The 17,392-nt window shown below is 40.6% G+C and overlaps 2 protein-coding genes across 5 annotated transcripts in view; one reads left to right on the forward strand and one right to left on the reverse strand.

Annotated features, from left to right (window-relative positions):
* KCNG2 (potassium voltage-gated channel modifier subfamily G member 2) overlaps positions 1-17,392 on the forward strand; it is a 51,370-nt gene that overhangs the window by 701 nt on the left and 33,277 nt on the right. Inside the window, exons 1-2 of one of the 4 annotated variants that reach the window (XM_039712268.1) lie at positions 97-190; positions 4,048-4,148. The exons of 1 other annotated variant lie outside the window; for it this stretch is intronic. The gene's annotated coding sequence lies outside the window, so the exon portion shown is untranslated. Of the gene's footprint in view, positions 1-70; positions 191-4,047; positions 4,149-17,392 lie in introns of those variants that run through there. 2 more of the 4 variants (XM_039712266.1, XM_039712269.1) reach the window with 2 other exon arrangements.
* The window catches only part of SLC66A2 (solute carrier family 66 member 2), a 112,166-nt gene continuing 104,228 nt past the window's right edge, over positions 9,455-17,392 (reverse strand). The window contains exon 7 of the mRNA XM_039712271.1: positions 9,455-9,535. Coding sequence (XP_039568205.1) covers positions 9,470-9,535 — 66 coding nt within the window. The 3' untranslated portion in view covers positions 9,455-9,469. The remainder of the gene's footprint in view (positions 9,536-17,392) is intronic.

Raw genomic sequence — 17,392 nt, forward strand, 5'->3', positions numbered from 1 at the left:
GCGGCGCTCGGGGCGGGGGCCGTGCCCCGGCGGCAGGCGGCGCTCCGGGGCTGGCGCTGGGGCTGCGGCGGCGGCAGCGAGCGGGGCCGCGCCAGCGGAGCGAGCAGGGAGCTGGGAGAGGGGCGAGGCGATGGAGCGGGGAGCAACCGGCGCCGTCCCCGGTCCCGTTGGGGAGGAGGCAGTGCCTGAGGTGAGAGGGGCTGCGGCAACTCCGGCGGCACCGTGCGCGAAGTTGCCGGGTCCCGTCCGTGCCCGGGCCGTGCACGGAGCGGGGGGCGCTGCCAGAGCCGGGCGAAGCGCGGCCGCCCCGCCCCGTCCCCGCCGCCTGCCCCGGGCTGGGGCAGCGAGCGCGGCCGGCCCGGCCCGGCACCGCGGCAGAAGGTAACGGGGCGGGGGCGATGGGAGCTGTGCCGGGGCGCAGCCGCTGCCCTGCCCGGACTGCCCCGGGGCGCTGCTTTGTCCGCTTGCCTGCTTGGGGATTTTGGGTGGCGATTCGCTTTCGCTACAGAAACGGGATGTGCGGGGCTGTCAATGGAATGACGGTGGTGTGCCCGTGCATGGAGCTGCACAGGGGCTCCAGATCATGTAGGTTTTGCTTAGGCAGAGCTCCCGCTGGTTTCCCGGGTCTTTCTCAAGGTTTACACAAAATTGAGTCTTTAGTCAGTCTGCAACATCTCCTAAATAATATGTATAGCTAACGTGGTTATGAGTTTCAGTTTGGATCCTAGGCAAAATTTGCTCTGAATAGGAAGGCAGTCATAGTTAATGTTTGTTAAATGCATTTTTATCAATCTGAGTGCATGTTATTAGTATGATCATACCGTAAATTCTGAAGGAATATGAAGGGGCTGTCTTGATTCAGGTCTATACCATATGGTTTGAATATTCCAGCTTTGGCACTGACCCTGAAAACAGTGGTTAAGGTTTGTCCCAAAGAAAAAAGTACCTGACCATAAGACCCATGATGAGCCTGATCACTTCTAGTGGAGTACTTCTGAAAAGGCCATCTCTCCTTTCTTTGAAGCACTTGTGCAGCAGATCCTCTTGCTAGAACTTCTTACTGTGTCTTTCTCCCCAGGCTAAAATTGAATTGGTCCATAAAAAGTGGCAAACCTTCACCTGACAGCATTTTTTTTTTTAGTTCAGCCTGAAGCACCAAAGTTTCTTGAGAAGAAAAGCTGTCTTTTGACTGTGCTCATCCCTCCCCTGGCTATTACCACAGTTCTGAAATGACTTGAGGGTGACCTTCAGAGAAAGAAGTCAGCTTTGCTCAGAGGATTTCAAACCTTTTATTTGCCCTTCTTAAGGCTTCTCTAAAACAAACAAGCAGAGCATTTGGAAGGAAACCTATGACTGAATATTCAGCAGTTCATTTCCCTTGGGTAAAAGCTGATAGATGTTTTCACTTGTTTTGGAAAGGTTTTTAGCCAAGCAAGAAAGATCTGATTTGACACTGCTGAAGTAAATAATGAGGTAAAGCAAAGGAAGGTAGTCTCTTTTTGGTACATCACTCCTGATGTGTGGAAAGAGGGGTTAGAAACTGGGTGAACTGTTGCAGGACTTTTTCCGTTATACTTTTATTTTGGTGGGTTAATTAGTGTATCAGTTTCTGTGAAAATTCAAGACTCCTGCCTTTTAAAAAACATTAGCAATATCACTGGATATTTTCAGGCAGTGCATATCTGAGACACTATGGCACTTGCCAAGAGATGAACAGCACTTGGCCTTGTGCCTCTGGGCTTGTGCCTAATTATACATCGCAGGAGCACTGCATTAACTGTCAATAAATGTTTGCCATCACTTCGGGCTGAAATAAGGAGTGGCTTTAAAACAGCACAGAAAGAAAAGTTTCAGCTCAGTTTTTAAATGTGATACAGCCCTTTGTATGACTAACTTTCGGTTCCTAAATCTATTGTCAGGGTCCCCATTAATATAGCCCAGCTTTTTTTATGTGACTTTGGTTTTGAAGACCTAAAATGAGTGAGTTTATTTCTTTAATTTCCCCTTAGCAGCTCCGTGTTGATAAAACAGATGAGAGAAGACTTTCATTAGAATTGCATTTCTCTGCTGAACTTAGGCAGACTGTGATGGTCATATTCATATTTCCCTTTCCTTTGTTATTGTGTTTGATTCTTGGAGAAATCCTTTTAATGCCTGACCATGATTTCAGGACACTGTAAGAAATTACCCCCACGTAATCAGATTGTGCTTTGCACTGAACACAGCACTGTCTGCAGTCAGACAGGATCAGTAGTCAGGCCAGTGATGGATGGATTTTTAGACACTGTAGAAACCCTCCGACTTCTCCAGCATGAGACCAGACTAACTGGAGAAGCTAGAGCCAGGTGGCAACTGATGATGCTGTAGCTGTAGCTATGCTGACATTGTGCACTGGTTCTTGGTATGGGGTGAGTACCCAGGTGGGGAATTATTCCAGAGTATTGTCTTCTGAATGCTCGGCATAGGTTTTAGCTAGTGAACTTGCATGCACACAGCTATTTGATTGCTTGTTTTGAGCAATTAGGGAAAGACTGAGATGGAATTGATCCTTGTGTCCTCAGATTGTTTGCAAGAAAGAAAAAGAGGCAATATGTTAGGACTGAATGAATAATAAAAATAAATGTTCAATTTTAATAGTATTAAGAGAAGAAACTGGAGGTAGTGGAAGCTCCAAATCTTTTAAATGTCTGAGTGATTGAGTGATTAATCTTATTTTTAAAATGACATGGGCAATCAAGGACCAGAGTGTTAAAACTGTGATACAGATGGGTTTCAGCAAAGGATTCAGAAACTTTCAGATGCATGTAGGTGATAAGGATTGAGATTATTTCTTTTCAAACGTTTTTCAGCTCTACTAAAAACAAGAAGAAACCTATCAGCTCTGGTGCACTACCTCTTTAAATACTCAGTGTGCCTTGAATTGAATGGAATAACTTATTTACTCAGTTAAGACATTAGTTTTGAGTTAACCAACTCGCACTTTTCTCCACTCAGATGAATATCCTCATCAGATTATAAGAGGTGTCATAATCAGCCAAGGGATTTCAATGCTTTGTTTACATCAGGCATTTTTAAGAACCAATTAATTAAACCTGAGAACTTTAAGTTACTTGGTACTGCTTCCCTGGTGTGTGCTGCCTCTGCACCACACGCACGTTCCATTTCAAGAGGCAGTTTAGCCCCATGGAAAGTCAGGGTCTGTTGCTTCTGTTCCTCTTGTGTAGTGTTTTACCTGTGAGAGACTTTTTCCTTGCTCCTCACTTAGTTTTGTTCTTCACTGGACTAAGATACAATTGCAAATTCAGATCTTGTGCCCTGTGGTTAAAGGGTGAGCTGAGTGAAAAAAACAATGTTTGTGAAGGCTCTGGTGCTGGTCATAGTGCCTGATGACAGACCAGTGGCCTTTCTCTGACTTCCCAGTAGAGAGAATGGGCACTCCTATATTATTTAAGGTGAGAGAGGGGCTAGAGTCACTCTGCTTTCTTAATATTGTCCTTTTGCCCTTGCCAATTCAAAAATAATCTGTGATGGTTTACTGAATGCTGATGTGCTTTAGGATGAGTGCTTTACCTCTTCAAACTTCCAGTGCTTTCACTAACCTTAGGTGTATGAACACAATTTCTAGAGCATTTTTCTTATTATTAAATATTTTAAATCTTTGGTTTTTTCACCCTGGAATTAAGATAAGAAGTATGCAATCTCCCAGCTTCTTAACATGAACTGGCATTTCTGATAATTGTTCAGGTTCTACCAATACATTTGCCATTTCACCACTACTTGGTGATAAAACCTAAATCTTTGCAGCAAGTCAGAGGTTAGTGGTATTTTTTCCAAGTGACAAAAAGCTAAAAGAGGAATTTAAATTACTGTAATTGAATTAAGCCGCTGTAGTCTATTTCCATTCCTGAGTAGAAAAGGTCCCAAATGATTTCTTTCTTCTTCTTGTTCAGGGTTCTAAATAACTACATTAAAAATAAGGATAATTAAGACTGTAAACTGTGATACCAACTATTGATCAAAATAAATGTAAAACCACTATGTTTGCAGGGTATCTGCACAAACAATGGGTCTCCATGCTGTGTGCTTGGTCAGCCGGTGTCTTTCAGTAGAATCTGTGATGCTTGTTGAAAACAAGAGATCCAGCTAAAGTAAGTTAAATTAGAGTTCTACACAAGTTGCAGGAGATAAATCAATGTTTGACAAATGGGAAAGGATATGAGCATTTAAAAGAAAAAATGTACTCAAGATTCTAGGAATATTAAAGCAACCAAGATGAAACAAAAATAAAGCATTAAAAATGTATCCTTTCAGTGTTGTTTCAAGAAGAATTACACATGTTGGTGTTTATGGAGATTATTCTCATCTTCTTATTCAAAGCTTTGTGTTTCTTGAAGATACAAATAATATTTAGACTGAGATGGTACCCACAAGAAGCGCTTCTTAAATATTAATGTTGTGGGGAATTTTTGGCAAATGAGTTAGAGCTGTTTGTCTCAGCCATCTATAAATGGTTCTGTGAACAAAATAAATAGATTGATACCAACTGGGCAGGGAGTAATGGGTAAGATCCATCTTTGTCTGTGTACAGGATGCCCACTCAGGAATGGGAGCAGTTGGGGCCATGCTGGTGATACCTTTCTCTGCGTAAGATCCATCTTTGTCTGTGTACAGAGTAGTGCCAGGATGCCCACTCAGGAATGGGAGCAGTTGGGGCCATGCTGGTGATACCTTTCTCTGCCTGAATTCCATTGCTCCTCAGGGGGAAAAGGCTGCTGAGACACAGCAGGATCATATTTAGGTTGCAAAAGACCTTTAAGATCACAAAGTTTGACTGTTAACACTACCAAGCCCACTACTACACTGGTTTTGTTTAGTACACCTGGGATTTGAGCATGGTGGTCTGGGAACTTAGAGAGGATTTATAAACATGTTTATTTGTTTATTATATATCTCTTGCCATCTTGCAATGAATGTTGCGGTTTCTTCTAGTGTTTCTAGTCAGACACATTCTTGGGATGGACTGACAATGTGACAGGTTTTCTAGATGTACTGTGTAGCAGTTGTGTGTTGGCTGTGAACCGGATTCCTCATATCATCATTTTGTGTACATTTACCCCACTGAGTTACAAGACATCTGGGATTTTAAAATGTTTAAGGAGAAACTGGACAGATTAAGAAAAAAGGAGGAGAAGTAAACCAGATTTAGGATAAATCATTCTCCAGGGATTTGGCACAGCTGTGAGAATAATTTTTTTGTGCCTAGCCCTGTACCCCTGAAAACTAAACCTAACTTCTTCAAGTCTAGCACATTTCTGAGACTTTTGGATTTTATCTGTCCAGGATGTTGAACAGAACTGAATCCTGAAATACAAGTTCATTTCCACTCACTTTTTCATTTCTTGAGTTAGAACTGGACCTACACTATTGCTTTTAAATGTTTGTCACATCAAAGCAGCTTTGGGTCAAGGAGAATACTGCTTGGATACCCATTTGTCTGAAAACAGATATCTCTTAGTGCAGATCTGCTTACTTTGGTGACTTGGAGGGTGTATACATTTGCATCCTTTCAGAGTCTCTCCCTTTTGCCTTCTTTTCCCCCTTGGTCCCTCCCTTGCTATGGTAGTACATGGATTGTGAGCCCTGGTTTCTGTGCTGTGTACTATTCCTAGTTCACGTGCCTTTGGCATCACTGGGCTGTTTCTGGCCTGAGCTGGAAGGAATTCATTCACAGCTAAACTGTATTTGTTTACAGCTGAAGCAGCACTGAACTGCATGAGCAATAATATGAGATCATCACATTCAGAGTGAACAAGAGTAGCAATGTGCTGGTTTAACCACACAAGTGATGTAGATTAATGAAGGGACTAATATGTGATTCCCATTAATGGGTCTAGGTCACGTTGTTTGCCTGAGTGGCATAAGGCAGTGTCAGCCAAGAACCTCTCCCACTGTCTGAATGTGGTTATCATTGTGATGGACAGATTTTTGCAGTGTATAGAAAAAAATCTCTAGTGTTTTATTTGGTTTTGGACTTTGGGGTTTTTTTTAGGAGGGAGGGTTAATATGTTTCTAAGAATAAGAACCAGGATCCTGCTTTAGAAATGAGGTGTAAACAATTGCTAGAAAAAGTGCATTGTCAACACTGTGAATCATTGAATGTTCTAAATAATATGATGAAGGATAGGGGGAGCTTGAGGGAAGATAAGGGGTGTTCGAACTTCTCAGAGAATCCTAGGTGCTCCGTGCTGAACAAATTGTAATGGACATGAGGAAAAATTAATGTTTTCCTTCAGATTATCAGCGCCATTTTTTTCAGCTGGTAAAGCCAGGAAGCTAGAGCCTCTATGGAGACTCTGCAATCACAATATAAATTAATTCAACAAAACTCTGAGTGAAACTCAAGACTCTTTAGAGCTTTTCAAACCTTATCCCAAGACTAAAGTCTGTATGGATTAGAATTCTACTTTATTCTGACCTGTCAGGATGAAATTTTTACTTGGTTCTCACAAATTAAAACTCTTCCCTCACAAACTGCCTTTGATAATGTTCCAAAGTTAAAGAAGAGCAACTTGAAAAAAGCAGATATTTCCCAGGACACATCTCACAAATTTTACTTTCTAATTCTGACATCAGAAATTATTGCTTCTGGAGATCACTGTAATGTGGTTCTAGTTAATGAAGATTGTGGTAGACCATCAAGACTGATTCTTGCAGTGAAATTGCAGTTATGCTTAGTTGGCAGAGACCTGCTGTGTGCCTCCATGGACAGTCTAGTACCACTTTGTTACCATTACTGGACCTTTTGCCATCTTTTCAGACTGCCAGACCTTGTTGTTCAGTTGAGCTGTTAAATTTGATTACAGTAATGCACGCAATGTACACTAATGCCTGTTGATTGCAATAATACATATTGACATATTTCTGAATTTGCCTCCACGCTCAGAATAATGACCAGCCTTACCTGCCAGGCTTAAGTAATCAGTGAAGCCACAGGAGGCTTGTCTGTGGTTTCCATTGATGTGCATGAGTATGCTAGCTTTGTATGTATCCTTTATATGATGGCTTTAATGTAGAGGAGCATACGGTAAAATCATGACCCTGTTACATTTAAACAGGGAGTTTCTGTGGCAGTGCTCAATAATATATTCATTCTAAGTTCCCAGCTAAGTTTTAGGGTTTTTTTCTGGCTTGCATTCAGTTGAACTTGTGTTCATTGTTTAAGGGAAAGTCATATCAATTCCTTAAGAAAGTCTCTTCTATTCAGCCTACAAGAAGGCAGGAACAGCCCTAGTCATACCAGTTCTGGTTCAGATAAGGTTGATTCATTTTAAGTTCTGTACCTAGAATAATTTTATTGCCATATTCTTATCTGTTTTGTTTTTCAAGATCATTTATTCAAATTTTGAGGAGTGGTTTTTACTGTTATTATATACTGTAAAGTCATCAAAGGTGTTTCAGGAAGGACTTTTCTGAGTATGACTTTAAAGCCTGCAAAAACTTTTGCAAATATATGTAGATTAAGGAAGCTGATCAGGGTTACATATGAAAGAGAGAGAAAAAAAGAGAAGTTTTGAAAAGTCTTTCCATGACAAATTTAAGTAGTCTAGAATGAGATATAAGGCTCCATTTCATATCTACTGATTTAGAAAAAAATGGTTGAGTTCTGTAAGGCTGGAAAATGCACAGCATACACAACCATTTCTTTATCCACCAGAAGCAGAAGCAGCATACTCTCCAGGCTTTAGAGAGTCCCAGCATTTTGTAATTGTAGATTGTGAATATCCTCTTTCACATGTATATTCTTCAATGTAAATATCACTAAAATATTTCTCAGCTTAGTACTGCATTTAGTGTTTCCCTAAAAGCCTGATTTTGAGCTCAGCCTCTCCTGGTGGTTGTATGAGGCTTCACACCATGAAGGCTTCCTCTGGCATCAGAGGGACTGGAATTTGTTCTGCAGTCTGCTGTTCTGGGCTCTTAATTGGGAGCAATTCCTGGCTGCACGGCACAGAAATGTTCTTCTTGGCTGAGGGTAAATCAAAGAAGCCTGTCCAGACCTACCTTTGTGTAAATGAGAGCATGTCTCAGTCCTAGGTGTTTGTACTTTTATTTCTTTGTACTTGTACAGTGGTCTAGAGTTAAAACCCTCAGTCATGGATGAATAATATACCACCTTGGACCAAGCAAGAGTAAAACTTCTGATTTTATTTCTTTTCTAGCTTTAAAATTTAAAAAAAAATTGTGGAAAGAGCTTACATTCAATGTCTAATCCTGACAGACTTCACCCTTAGAATCATAGAATATCTTGAGTTGGACGGAATCCACAAGGGTCATTGAGTCCATGGAAGCAATTTTTTCTATGGCTTCTCAATTTCCACTGCAATCTGCTGGTGTTCTTCCCTAATTACCTTTCAATTAAAATAGCTGATTCTCACTTGGCTTTCTTCCTCTACTCTGAGTTCCAGTATGATGGTTCTGCAGTTGGGTCAAGTGAGAGCAGCCTCAGGACTGCCCAGCTTGGTCGGTTTGTATGATCAGGGATGCACTTTCCATCTGGAAGTCACTTTGCAAGCTCTGCTTTTCTCCTGAAGGAAGGGAATCAGCATAAATACCTTAAAAACATGCACTAGTTTGGACTTGGCACCGCAGTATTGTGTTTTCTGTAGGTGAAAATTTCAGCAATCAAAGATTGTCCTCTTTTCTGCACTATCCCAGAGGCATTGGATAATAGAATAGTATGAGTTGGGAGGGACCCTTCATGACTAATTCACACAGACTACTGAGTACGGTGGTGTCCTGAAGCTGATGGCTCACAAAAAGTAAGGGGTTTCAAGCGTGGGTCCTTATAGAGCATTGAAAGGCCTTTTATTTATCAAATCTCATACATTCTCTTTTATTTATCAAATCTCATTCATTTTAATGACTAGCTTAGGGTTCTTGTGCTTTGTCATGTTAATAAGTGCAGTGAATCATCTTTAATAACCATTGCATTTCTCTGTAAGCTCTGATACCATCTGTGGGAGACTGTGACAAATAATACCTGTTCAAATGCTGCACATGTGGGTATGCATGCTTTTTTGTTTCGTATCAAACATGGCTCCTTGTTCAACAACATACTACAATTCTAAATACTGGAAAATTTTAATTTTTTTAAGGTTATCTAGAATTTATTTATTCCTCAAACAAAGGGATTCATCTTTACCTTAAGTGAGAGAAGACTAATGTATGATCCAAAACTGATGCTTTGATGCATTTTAATAAACTGGATTCATTGAGCTTCTTATAAAAAAGTCTTATAAGGATGCATTGTTCTATGCATGTGTCAGCATGAAGAACCAGAAAGTCAGATGAGGATTTGTCATGTACAGTGGCAGCCATCTGATTCTTTTCTGAAGCCTCTGAAGTCAGTATTTCTCTGGGGTCTTCTTGCTTACTTCTTGATCAAGAAGATTTTTCAAGCACATTCAGACTATTGAAGTTTACTGACATGATTCCTTCCCCACCTTTTTGCTTCCTTGGCATTCTTCATACCACTCTTGGCATTCCCAAAAGAGAATTAAAGAGAAAAGTATTAAAGAGAGAAAGTAATTGTACAACCAAAAGGTCCTACTCTACAATTTTTAAGTTATTCTATGTATCACTGGAGATTTCCAGGAAAAATCTTGAAGCAAAACACACAACTAAAGTTAAATTCAATAGCATAAGAAAGGTATAAAAGAAATCAAACCCTTTGTTTTCAGAATGTAAATGAAAATGCAGCCTTGGGGTTTAGTGGTAAACTGCTCCCAAAAGCAGGATACATCATGAATGTGCAGGTTCTTTGAACCTTCCAGTGAAGTGTTCTGTAACTACTGATTTTGTCCTCCTATTTCCACCTATGAAAGATAGTAGGCATGGTCCAACTTTGAGGCATCCATTGCTGGACTTTCAGCTGGCCATTAAATGTAGTCAGGTAGTCATAATATAATGAGCCACTTTCACTTAAAATAAATTAGTATAGAATTACCACAGACTGGTGTTTTGACTTAAAATATTGCTAGGTCAGAGTAGAACAACAGTGTTCAGGCTCTTTATCTGTACATTTTGCATTATTTTCTGTCCTCTGTTGTAACAAGCAGGAGTTTTTCTCTGTTCATTTTGTGCATTCACAGGGATAGCAGGTGTCACCTGAAGTGGTTTCAGAGTCACCAGCTGCATAGTCATGGGACTGTCTATGAGTAAAGGTGTGGGTCCTTACCAGCTAGGATCAACAATGCCTGACTTCAGGTTTCTGAATTAACTCCTCAGCCGCATCTAGGGGCTGCATGAAAGGCAAAGGCAAGAGGGAACATGACATTGTGCCCTACATTGGTGGTGGTACGGACCTTGTGTCTTGTACAGTGATAATGAGGATGGAAGATAATGAATGAATGTGATAAGGAAAAGAGCGTCCCTCTGCCTTTTCCATAATTTCATCCAAGCCAACTGGTAATGCTGGAGTGCCAGGAAACAACATGTGGGCTTCCAGGGATGGATTTTGACACATTTTTGTGTTACTTATTTTCCAGTGTTACATTTTTGCTATACAAGTGGGTTCTCAACAGCACAGGAATAAGTATATTAGTACATTTATGTTTAGGGCTTTGTAGCTATGTAAAGGCAGTCGCATTTATCAGGTTTTATTTCCCATCCACATTCCATCCTTTGGTTTTTATTATTTTTTTGAGTGGAGTGACAGGCATGAATGTGAGGGGCAAGCCTTGGTAGCTTTGCAGGGGCAAAACGTGTGGAAAGTGATGCCAAAGTCCCTTTGGAGAGGAGGACAAGGCAGGCAGCCAGGGGATTAGGAATGCCTGCTACGAGCTGGCATGCAGGATGTGGCTGGAGGGAATGCTTAGGTGAGACTGCAAGAGGGAGGTCTTGCCTGGAGTTTCATTTCAAAGCTTTTTGAGCCTGAGAAGGGCTGGAAATGGTTTGTGTGACTGCTTAGCTGTAAGAACTCCATTATTGCACTAGACGCCTGATGGGCACTGGTGTCACAAGACACTTCAAGGAGTCTGTTTTTGCACAGAAGGTACCACTCAGCCTCAATGACATATACTGAAGCTTTTGCTCTTTTTAACATGTTATAGGGATAGATTTAGGCTGGGCCTAGCAGAGCTCTTCTTCCATTGCCTATCCTCCTGCTCCCTTGATGCAGTGCAAGGGAATCAGAACCACACTGACTTCTCTCCACCTCCTCAACCCTGCATTCTTCTCAAAAAACCAGAAACAAAGAGTGTGTTTCATGTCGCTTCATGTCTGTGACTCAGCCTGCCATGGACCCTCAAAGGATCATGTGTCCCTATAGCATCACCTGGTGCAGTGAGTGTGCAAAAGAGGCACCTGCTCCCTTGAAGGGTGCCCAAGGCACCAAAAACCTTTTTCGGTGACTTGAGGTGGGGCAAGAAGACATTAGCCTGCAGCTAAGTAAAGCGCACACCATTTTGGGGGAGGCTGAGCCAGTGGACTGAAGCACACAGAGCTGGTTTCCTCCAGAGGGGATGTGAGTGAAGGAGGGATAGGCAGCAGCATATGGCAGTTCAGCTCTGAAAAGGCGCTGTGGAAAACAGCAACTCCTTATTTAGCAGATCAGCTTCCTCTCTGGATGCCCTGACTGTAGGTCTGTAGAAGACCTAATTCTTTCCTTGATAACTGAATGGATTTGGTCTGGAAATAGAGAATCTCATGGTGCCTCTAACTGAAGATTTTTTCTGAAGTGGAAAGACACTATCAATTTTAAGGCAAATAACATATGTTTGAGGAGAATTTTAGGAGGCAGCATATCAAGATTTTATGCCAAACCCCAAGAAAACATTTGGAAAGCATTTCAGAAGTAAGTAAATGCAAAAGATAGAATCAAGGAGAGGAAAAAAAAGTCTATTTACTTTCCTCTGCTCTTTAGCTGGACAAAGTCACAGGAAAGTCTTTGCTTAACCGCAGACACATCTTGAAAACACCTGCAGGCTGATGCTTCAAATAGCCTCCTTCCTCCTACCCTGAGTGTTCTGGAATGGGAAGCAGAGGTGGGATGAGACTGGGGCTCAGGAGAAAGAGAAATTGTGTTTATTCTGGCAAGCTACACATTTTATTGTCATTTGAAGCTACCTTAAGGTCAATCTTGTGCTCTGTGAGTAGCCTGGAAGAAGTCATGGAGCAGTGCCAGGAGCTGGCAAGCAACTGATAGTAAGTAACTGACTTAACTAGAGTGATATAGTTGGAATTGACCCAGAAGGGCAGATATGACAAAAATAGCTCAGTGTAATTGACAGATTTTGTTTTTCTGTGCATTTTTATGGCCACACACAGTTATTTTTCATGTTTCAAGTCAACGTAAGAAGTACCAATTTTCAAAGCGAGAAGAGCAGGAGGCATGCAGAAGATTTCTTTGAATTTGGACTTCATGGCGAGTTGCTAGTCTAGTATAAAATTTGCTGGCCTCACCCTCCAGAAGGAAAAATGAAAACAAAGAGATACTGAAATACAATATATCCATTTGCCTTAGACAAAGCAGTCGGGTAATATAATTTCACCAAGAGTAGCTGAAAAAGTGATGAGGAGAAGAACTATTCAGGAAGTGTAAAGAAGTATATATTTTTCTAGGGAAAGAATGTGCCTCTGGTTTTAGGGTTTATATAGTGTGCCCAAGTTATATTTCTAGGCATTGAATGACAGATGAAGTAAGACTGGGCAAGGCTAACTAGAGAGGTGTGCTCAAAATTTGTAGTTATCTCTTGTCAGGGTGAGCTTTATATCTTTTTGCATTAGTATTGAATTTCAGCAGACCAATTTTTGAAAGGTGTTAGAACTGTCAAGGATAATGAAATGAGATCAGTCTGTGAAGGGAAAATCAGTTGAGGGACCATAAAAAGTGCTGACACTTAATTGTGACAGTAAACTGAAAGCCTAAGGGGTACACGTGCTACCTAGAAGTAGGAAAGAAAGCTAATCAAAAGAAAGGAAGTTTGATACCAGTTCTTATCCTAGAAGGTAAACAATTGTATGAGAAAGAGGGGCATATGGAAGGCTTAATGTAACTTTTGCAGATAGTCATTGGAAGCTTCAAGTAGTGAAATATTCAGAATTAAACAGGAATAAATGAGAGATTTAAGATAGCCTTTATTTGGAACATGAAACAACTCATTAGAAAAGGTTTTAAGAAGAATAGATAATATGTCAGCAAAACAGAATGACTCTGAAATAAATTATGAATGTACGAATTACACAAGTTTGCGTGTTCTGTTTGTAGAAGCACATTCTGCATTTTATAATAGCCCCTGACCAGACTTATTTTCAGTGGATCAAATGTGATTCTTTTCATGAAGAAACTGAAAATGCATAAAAGGATAGCAATAACTTACACGGTTGCAACCTAGATCGTGTTTCATAATATGCAATATCCTCCAGATTAAATAGCTAAGCCTTCGTTTGCCTTCTGGTTTGTTTGTTTACAGTCATTCAGGTATGAAAAATCTACATTTGACCATGTACAGATGCATTTGAAAAGGCATTTCAGCTAATTAGCTGATACAGTTATGTAGATGTATTTTGAACATACAAATAAGGAGGTGGTGAAAATGTAACCTTAAATATAATTTATTATTGCCACAGTTTTGATAATTTAAAGAGCTGTTAGTCACTGTTTATTGAAAGGATCAGGAAAACATCATATGTTGCCCTTTGTTCTAATAATTATTCACCAACCCTGTTGGGCTGGCACACTCAGCAGTGAGAAAGGATGGAGAGCAGATAACACCAGTGCACACTCCCAGACATGAAAAGTCAGGGTCAATCTCAGCTTCTAAACCAAGCACCAAAGAAAGCTTGCCAGGTAGGAAGGTAATTAAAGTATTGTTTCAAAAATCAATTTCAAGGCCGGTGGGGATGAGATCACAATAGCTTTGAAAGTAGGATCTAGGTAAATAAATTGTAGGTTATTGTTTCCAAAATGCAGCTTCAGTAACCCATATTCAGTTAACTTTTGACTTTATGGCTTAGATTTGAAAGCTATATTGGGATGAAGTTTTGCAGTAGATAACATTTGCAGGTCAATTCTTTAGAACATATGACAATGACTGCTGATTTATATAAGCTATTTCACATAATGTAATTATGCAGGTGTCTGCAGAAGGAAAAATGGACCTGATAATGAGGTGCTGGAACTGATGCACAGTGGGTTGATACTGCAAGACATTTATTTGGGGTGAAAGGGTCCTTAATAAGAAGAAAAGTATGTTGCTCTAGCAAAGAATAGCTTGGAGAGAGAGTAAAGAGACTGTTCAAAATGAGAAGAGATCTGCTAGATCAGTGAGAAAGATTATTAGATCTGCCAGGAAGTAAGAAAAGATACTGCAAGTTACTCCTTTGCCTTTTCAGTACTAGGAAAGCAGCAGAAACTAGGCTAATGGATAAAGGTGTTTTATTCATGCTTTAGAAAAAAAATTTAGCTCAAGAGTTGATTAAGGGGATCACTCATTAAAAAGTGGCATGGACATAAGAGCAGATGTCCATAAGGGAGGTGCTCATCAACAGCTCTGACCCTTTCAGGAGAATTTGGAATGAATATGTCTGTAACTTGTATAAAATTCCTCCCCACTGTCTGTTTAGGATGGCTTGACCGGGGTTCTGCAGTCTTCATTGCTCCTGTCTTTCTGGGTTGGAAATAAAGATGTTAAGGAGTGTGAAATGAGGTGGAAATGAGGCAACATGTTGTCTGTTCTCTCTCTTTGTCCCCATCTTGTCCCCATAATCTGAGACTCAGTGCTTAGGAAGGCTCCTTTGTAGTGATTTCTATGTTGCTTCCTCTTCATCCTTTCATTTAGTGGAACCACACGGAAGCCAGTAGGTCTTGCTGAACCTGAGGGAACATTGATTTTCTCTGTCCAAAATCACCACAGTCTGAAAACTTTAACAGGTTTACATGCAACAAGACATTCTGCATCTTTCTGTATTGAGAATTAAAACACCTTCTTAATTTAGGTGTGTGTAGCCTGGCTGTACTGCAAGGCTTCATCTGCAGTTTGTAGCTGTGTATTTATAAATCTTTATGACAGTCTGACAAACACACAATATCCAGGCATTCCAACACAGCTACCAGTGAGTGCTCACATGATGCCTGTACATACATTATGAAAAGTAGCTTGCTTTACTCTCATAGGCTGGCGAATTAAGTGGCCTTGCTTTTTCTATCACTAACAAATTCCCAGTTTTGTCAGGTCAGTGAGAATGCAGACTATGCATAAAACAGAGGCAGGAGAAAACATGAGATTCTAGCACATGAAAAGGATATTTAGGTGGTTTGGTTTAATTTATATTTCATAGCTGGGCTTTGGTTTTGTATAAATACAGTGAGTAGTAAAATTTCTAGGGTTTGCAGGAAACTGGGACTTTTTTACCATGGTTCATAGAGATGCATTTTAGTTTTAAATCCTTCCACTTTACGAGTCCAGGATCAGGAAGGCTATTTGCTATTTTTAGAAAACAGCATTTATCCAGCAGCAGAAGAGGTAGTACCACTTGACATTAACCCTTTCACTGGCTTCTTTTTTAATGTTTGGCTCTTGGGTGTGTGTATGTGCTTTGGAAGGGTGAGAACCACCAGGTTTTCCATAATGACATTGTGTGACCAAGGCATCTCCAAAAATAAGGAATAATTTGCACTTGTTTTCAACCTGTACACACGTTTGTATGCACATTATAACTAAACACAGACTTACTTCCAGCTGGTCCCCATCGTAAGTACCTTTGTATGAGCAAACACCTGACCGAGGTACAGACACTGGAAATTCACATGCACAGGCTGAGTACGTGCAAAACCAGTATCTGCAGGGATCACATTGAACTTGAGCATTAAGGAGTTATGCTCTGTAATGCAAATCGCTGAATGTGTTCAGCTTGGGTAAAACAGCTATATTTATTTAGTAATAAATATAGCTGCCTAATGTGAATCTTATAGAAACTTCTTCCAGAATAGTGCTTAAATTTAATTACTGAAATTTTCAGGTTTACATGCACCAAAGCATAGTAGAAATCCACTGAGTATCTCATCTGCATGGAGAGATCAATTGGTCTACAGCACTGACTTTTGATGTAAGAGTGCCATACTTTAAAAAGTTATGAATATGGAGGAGATTTTGTCACTGCCAAGAGATTAAAAATAAACCCCAAAAGGCTCTGTGTGCAAAGATTCTCAAAGGACCTGTTTACCTAGGGTAGTTCTGGTTGCTCAAAGATGGCTCTTTTAGATGTACTAGCACATCATTCTTGCCATCCAGCTGTTGCTGTTGTGCCACATCTGCTATCCCCAGATATGCCAAGTGTCTCAAATTGCACTGGGTGCCTCTATGCAGGCACCAGATTCGAGCTGCTCATTTCCACTGGAAGCCAGTGGGAGCTGATGACTGATTTGACCCTCCTTGGTGCTTTCTGGCCTTGTGCTCTTGCGGGCTGGAGCTGTGCCATGTGCGTTTCATGTTGCAGATCCCATATATGTCTTTCCCTACCTGAAATGAGGGGAATATATGGATATCTGCATAGATATGCATATGAATGGGGGAAAATGCAACATTTTCTAGGCGAGTGTTTATATCTGTTTAAGCATGGGCTTAGTAGCAGTTATGCATGTACTTGGTAATGGTTTTATTAGGTGATATAGCAGACTGGGATTCTGATTCTGAGAGCTTCTTACAAGGTGCTTGGCACTTGCTAACTTATATTAAAAGTGCAGGGATTCAGCATATGCTTGAATTAAGCTCTAAGATAATGAAGTATCTGCTTTATACCATATTGATCTCTATCCTTTTATTCTTCTCCTCTGCCTTCACACTGTAAATTACATGTGAGGGTTTTTCATTTAGTAGTTGTAAACATAAAGCCACCAAGTGATTTTAGTCTATGATTATATTTTATCAAAAATAGTATCATTTACATTTCTTAGCTGACCACAAGAGGTTTAGCTAAGTGCTTTCTCTCTCCCAGTCTCTTTCGGCAAACCCATCTGTGTTTGCTCATGTCTCATACGTATTTCACACTTTGTTCCCCTTTCAGATTATGAAGTTATCCTTTACACAAAACCTTCTCTGTAATGATGACAGAGACATAGAAATTTATCTTGTGAATGGGGTTTACTGTATAGCACTTGTAGGATGTTTCCAGTTCTGTCCAGCAAGTCTTCACAGGGGTACCCTCCACTCCAGCTCCTGAAAAGCCTGAGGATGGACCTCTCCAGAACCCAATTCCACAGCCCATTCAATTCCTGTTGATTCAGTTGAAGCTAGGCTTTGTGGAGTATGATTATACACTTCAGGACAAGGTTTCTGAGATGAAATGGGGTTTCAAGTTGCTGTCAGGGTGTAGAAGTTTTCACCAGCCAAAT

The sequence above is a fragment of the Passer montanus genome, unplaced genomic scaffold (assembly GCF_014805655.1).
Source record: "Passer montanus isolate IOZ18808 unplaced genomic scaffold, ASM1480565v1 scaffold26, whole genome shotgun sequence".
Classification (NCBI taxonomy): Eukaryota; Metazoa; Chordata; class Aves; order Passeriformes; family Passeridae; genus Passer; species Passer montanus.